Here is a 6,444-nt window from a genome sequence, read left to right on the forward strand (position 1 = left end):
TTATGTTGGTGACAGAAAAATAAAAGTTCAAAGTGTTCTTACCTCACAGTTGCGTCCGGTGAATCCTTGGCTGCATGTACAAGCGTACTCCCAGGTGTCCTCTGGCCTGCCGGCAGAGGTGAGGGCCAGGCAGAAGCCCCCATTTAGGCAGGGTCGGCCTTCGCAGGGGTCCGGCCGGGGTGTAGCCTGGGTCGGGGTGGGCTCAGCCGGGGCCGGGGTGTCAGGGGCCAGCTGTAACGGAGGAGGGACGGCCCTGATGCTGCTGCTGCTCAGGAGGAGCAGGAGGAGAACCAGGGGAGGTGTGAAGCTCTTCATGGTCTGTGTGGGACAACACAGACTCATCCTCATCCTGATGCTCTTGCTGTTTTCCTCAGTTTGCGTACAGTTGTGTGTCTTTCCCCTGTTTTGTCAGAGCAGTGCTGGCCGGTGTGTGAAGGAGGAGGATGTGGAGCCTCAGCTGTGCGCAGGGAGAATGACTGAGAGCAGACTGGCTGATGGTGTGGAGGAGAGAAGGTAGGGAGGTGGGAGGAGAAAGGGGCGGGCTCTTGGTTCTTTGCTGCCTCCGAGTCACAGTGACGGTGATAGCTGACGACACTCGCACACACTCCGCACCCCCCACCCCCACCCACCCCTCCACCTTTCCTGGCTTTTCCCACATACACACTGTGCAGAGAAATGTTAGTGCTCTGCCCTGTCCTCATCCATAACCTCTCCTTGGAGTCTGGTGTCCAAAGAGGGACAAGGTGGAGGTGGAAGGATGGATGAGGAGGATGGAGCTGTTTTTATCACAACAGAGGGTCGTGATTCGTCTGACCTTGATAATCATAAGTTATAGAGATACTTTTTATAAACATGAATCCAAAGACAACAGATACTTTGAGGAGTTTCCAGTTTTCATGGAGCAACAGACAACTGTGTCTCCTTCAGCCTTTTTCCTGGTATTTTCTCAGCACTTGATCAGTTCAAGGCATATCTTCAATCTAGACTGCAGTAAATGACAGATCAGAATATCATTTTATGATAATCAGTGACACATGATTGCAGATTGCAACCCTGTAGCTCCTCTCCTCAGGTTCAGGAAGTCTTTCCTGCCACATTCCATAAAACCGTACAATAAACTCACCTCTGTCTGAGGTCTCTGGTCAGAAATCCATTTGCACTTAAATGTCACTTTGCACATTCCCGCTTGGAATATTTCAACCTGTTTTTCAACTTGTTTTGCACCCTACAGTTCTATTTCAGCATTACAGTTATTATCCAGCTTCTGCCCAGATCTTTTTATACTTCTAATTTATAGTGTACAGTGTATAATGTTTGGTCATATGTTATATTTGTCTTTACTCAGGTTTGCTGTGGTTTTATAATGTTATTATTACCTCCACCAAGGACAGTGGAGGTTATGTTTTCATCAGGGTTTGTTTGTTTGTTTGTTTGTTTGTTTGTTTGTTTGTTTGTTTGTTTGTTTGTTAGCAAGATAACTCAAACAGTTATGGACTGATTTGGATAAAAATTTTCAGGAAATGTTGATTCTGGCACAAGGAACAAATGATTAAATTTTGGTGGTGATTTGGGGGCGGAGGTCTGCGCCCTCCAAGTGCTTTTCTAGTGGAATGTGTCATGCTGCTGCTACACTGTAATTTTTCAGTTTGGGAGTCCGTCTGTCCGTCCGTCTGTCCTTCCATCCATCCATCCATCCATCCATCCATCCATCCATCCATCTATCTATCTATCTATCTATCTATCTATCTATCTATCTATCTATCTATCTATCTATCTATCTATCTATCTATCTATCTATCTATCTATCTATCTATCTATCTATCTATCTATCTATCTATCTATTAAGGCTGCCTAAACACAGTAGTCTTTCATTTGTTTTGTTTGTTTTGTCCATTATAGGTGTTTTAGTTAAGGGGATATTAACACAGACATAGAATGTCATATAAACAGACTTAAACACTGGGTCATCTGCCATAAAACAGAAAAAAAAGAGGAATGATGAAGGAAGACCATTCTGAGCTACTGTAAGAACATGGCAACCCAACTTTATGGAGGTGACCCACTCCCACTGTAGATTAAAAGCTCATTCTGGGGCAACAAAAACACTACACTTATCATTTCTGTATGATTATACACTATAGAAAACAGAATTATTGCATCTCTATCAGTAGGTTCTCCTAAATCCCCTTGTATCTTACACACTGAACCTTTAATGAACAGAACAGGTGTTCACCCAGATTCATTCCTGGGCCTACTGCTTTTTCGGCTGTTTGCTATGTGTGGATGACACCATATTATCTGCAACAACTAAGTCACCTAAAATGTATGTGGAGAACCAGGCTGTATTTGGAGGATGCACATCAGTGGCTACAAAATTCTATTCTATTAAACCTTCAGTGCTTGATTTTTAAGCATCACTGGACAAAAAAAAAAATCCTCAATCACCTTGTAGCATATTTATTCAAGTGGTTTGAGAAGAAAGTGAGAGCTCTGTATCCACTCCTTTTCAGTTTTCAAGGTGCAGAATATCTACTAGATTACACATATTTTGTCTGGTCACAAGTGTTTTCAGACAGATGGGACAGTTAAATACATGAATGACAGCTGATCTGGACCTGGTTTTACTGGTCTAGTCTGTATCTTGTCTCAGCAGCTGAGAAAAGTGGCTTCACAAAAAATGACATCTGGACATTTATCTTTATATTTGCTTTTTTGATTCTGACCATGAGAAGAAGGAAGGGGTGTATTTGGGTGCTTCTGTGAAACTGGGTTTATTCTGGTATCTGACACTTTGCCAGCTTTTTAGACCCTATTATAAAAGAGAAATGTCGACATATTTCTCCCCAGGATGTACCTAATGACCCCTGCGATGAACTGGCGAAATGTCCAGGGTGTACCCCGCCTCTGCCCATAAGTAGCTGGGATAGGCTCCAAGCGACCCAAGTGAGGATAAAGCGGGTTCAGATAATGAATGAATGAATGAATGAATGAATGAATGAATGTACCTAATGATGACCTCAGATAAATGCAAAAAAAATTATACTCTTGCTCTGAGCCATCCTGAAATAAATGAATTTTTAATCAAATATTGGGGCCAAAAATAGGACCAAAATTGGGACGTGAAAAGCTACCTGGGTGTCAGGGCATTTGATCTTGAAATGGTCTTACATACCACTATAAATAAAGACACTCAGTTTAATTTGATGATTCTAGTGGTTTTTCTAATCCAGACATGTGGGTTTTTTATGAATCAACAGTCTCATTCAACATTTTGTGTGTAACCCATCGTGTCCATTGGTGTTACATGCAGAACCTGCCCATTTAAACACATATAAATCGTGAGTGATTTTGCAACAGCGGACATTTTTGTGAAACTCTGCCTTGCACATTTACTTCGATTCCCAAAATGTACCTGTGAGAGAATAAAAAGATATTTGAAAAAATAGTAGCACATAATTTTCCTGTCCTTTTTACTGTTACATGTGGATTTTTGTATAAAAATAATATAAAAATCTTTTATCTGAAAAATAGTTTCTCTTTTATCTCAGCAAATATTTATTTTTTAAATAGACCCAAAGTGCCTCCAAACTTCCTTCATAACATTAGTCTACATCTGATTTGAATTTCTAGTCCCTCTGACATGTTTTTGGGGACCAGTTTCATAGAAGCACCCATATACAAATTCTGCCATTTTTCCACCTGGTATCAGCTTGTGCAGCTTTAATGAATGTACGCTTTGTGTTTTTCAGTGGAAGAGGGGGATCACATGAAGGCTTCAAGGTCAAGACATAGAACAAAGAAACAATAGAGGTTTTAAGTTCATAGAAACAGTCGTAGATCCACACCTTTAGTTTAAAGACTGTAAAAACAGTAAAGATCAACCTTTTGTCTCCTATTTTTAGCTACCCATGCATCCCTGTTATTTATGACCACTGTTATCTTCATTTATTTTCTAACTGAATGACGCCATTTGTTCTGGAACCTCAAAGTTTTTAAAAATCAAGTCTGTCCTGTGGCGTTTTCAAATATATAAGAAGTTCAGAAGGAGAGGCTCTTCACAGGCATATGCAAAGCCATGATGGAGCTATCAGGAACATGATAAATGGTATAGTACCACATTATAGATCTAGACTTCAGTTTTCTCCTTCAAGCACCATCAACTAGACCACATTACCAGATTAAATCAAATCCATAAAGTATTTCATTACGTCTGTGAATGGTTGACTACTGTATTAGTAAAGCAGAGCTGGAGCCATTTAAGCTAATTGTCCTGTGTATTTTATTGTGTTTTAATAGAGAGTTGTTTAGGATGTATGTAGTTGTATGCATGAAAGTCCAAATGGAACTACTGATAGCCCCATCACAGACACCAGTGCCTTCCAATGATTCATTAAATGTTTATATCTCACCAGTCACAGCATAGGAATGATCTGGTGTTGATAAATGCAACAGTCACCATTGACACATCACACCTTTTTATATTCTACTCCTGCTCCTAGCATTTATGACAGAGATGTATCATACAACCAGGAACACCCCACCATTATTACCTCCGCCAGGAGGTATTGTGATCGTTTTGCTTTGTGTTTGCGTGTTTGTTTGTTAGCAGGATAACTCAAAAAGTTATGGACGGATTTTCATGAAATTTTCAGGAAATGTTGATACTGGTACAAGGAAGAAATGATTACATTTTGGTGGCGATTGGGGGGGGGGGGGGGTAGATCTGTCTTGGTGGAGGTCTGCGCTCTCCGCATGCTTTTGTTATTTTATTTTTTTTATTTGTTTGTTTTTTGAGAGACAGGGGCAGCAGATATATATTTAAAATCTTTATATTTCTGACCTGGAAATAAAAATCTAATGTCCATATGAACCAAATAACCTTGAAAGTGGTGTCATAGAATGATGATATACTCACTGCAGTATAATAATCACAGTCAATGATATAATTACCTCCACCAGGAGATATTGTGATCACTTTGCTTTGTGTGTTTGTTTGCGTGTTTGTTTGTTTGTTAGCAACTTTACGGGAAAACTATTCCAACCATCTTTACCAAATTGTACCCACAGATAGGCCTAGGCCCTGGGACCAACTCATTAAATTTTGGGCCAAGTAGGCCAAAGTTCAAGGTCACAGCAAGGTCACAAAATCTGACATTTTCCCATCTCTCATCATTGAGCAATTTTCGAAAATTCATAAATAAATTCAAAACGACTCCGATTAGCCTCCAGTTTGATACACCCGTAGCTTATAACAATATCTTGTATCTGGCACAAAATTGTCCACATCCACTGTGGAATGTGGACTCTGTGGACATTTCAATTTAACATTGAAAATCCCATTTATGACATGTTTTTCATTATAACTCAACAAATATTGATTGGAATTTAATATAATTTGACATACACGAGTGGTACCAAGCTTCAACTTTTTCTGCTGTATGGAACAACCTTGAAACTGTTTAATTTAAAAAGAAATAGTCGATCCACACATGCACACCATTCGGGGTGCTTGGCGGAGGTTTGCGTTCTCTGAACACTTGTAATTTTTTGTCCTTCCACTTAGTTAAAAGATGTAAAATGTTAAAATAAACAAATGACATGATTTACTCAAGTACATTCGTTTTGAGACAATATTTGTGGGACGATGGGAAAAATTCCAATGTGATGTGACTGAAAACTTTGTACAAAATAATAATAAGTCTAAAAATGTGAACATGTGCCTTTGTTTTAACTATTCTCAACTTGTAGAGTCATGTCTGTCGAGTCAAAGGCGTTAAATGTCAAGGTGCTGTGATATTTCTCTTTGTTTTGAGGTTATGTCATTTGACATTTTCAGGCACATTGAATAGAAATGTCATCTCAAATGACCTGAAATTAGCATAAATGCAAAATGAACATTTTAACAAACTTGAAACATGTGTGTAAAATGAAATTTTGGAGTCTCACATCTTACCAACTCTTGTCACTGACCATTATGCATCTGTAATATGGAGCCTATGATACAAATAATAGTAAACCTAATAAAGCTTACATTGTACTTGTCAGACCTCAAACTTGCTACATAAAAAGTATGCAGTAGCCTTTAGGAGATCCAGGTCCCAGGTTTACTGATGCAGACTGAGGAGCACATGGCCCCAGTTATGGCCAGGTCTGATTTAGTTGCAGGTATTAATGGGTGTTATATTGAGATACAGATGCACTATGTTCCAACAGGATAGCACCAAAGACTAGTATTTCTTGTATCCACTATTTGATCCTATAGTTTAGGTTCCATTTTAATGTTTCAGATAAATGCGGCACCAGTGTCCAGCCTTCAGCGATATGATACGGTTCAAATCTGCTCCCACAGACCCAGGCTGACACAAACCTCAAACGCAACAAAACCTTCCATTTTTATAAAATTTGAGGTACGCGTTGATTGTAACAGTTACACGTACAGATGGA

At 39.6% G+C, this 6,444-nt stretch overlaps 1 protein-coding gene across 1 annotated transcript in view; it reads right to left on the bottom strand.

Annotated features, from left to right (window-relative positions):
* The window catches only part of dner (delta/notch-like EGF repeat containing), a 104,999-nt gene extending 104,497 nt beyond the window's left edge, over positions 1-502 (bottom strand). The window contains exon 1 of the mRNA XM_030152097.1: positions 43-502. Within this exon, the coding sequence (XP_030007957.1) occupies positions 43-348 (306 nt within the window). The 5' untranslated portion in view covers positions 349-502. The remainder of the gene's footprint in view (positions 1-42) is intronic.
* Between the last annotated feature and the right edge of the window lie 5,942 nt (positions 503-6,444).

This window comes from Sphaeramia orbicularis, chromosome 13, assembly GCF_902148855.1.
Source record: "Sphaeramia orbicularis chromosome 13, fSphaOr1.1, whole genome shotgun sequence".
NCBI classification, from domain to species: Eukaryota; Metazoa; Chordata; class Actinopteri; order Kurtiformes; family Apogonidae; genus Sphaeramia; species Sphaeramia orbicularis.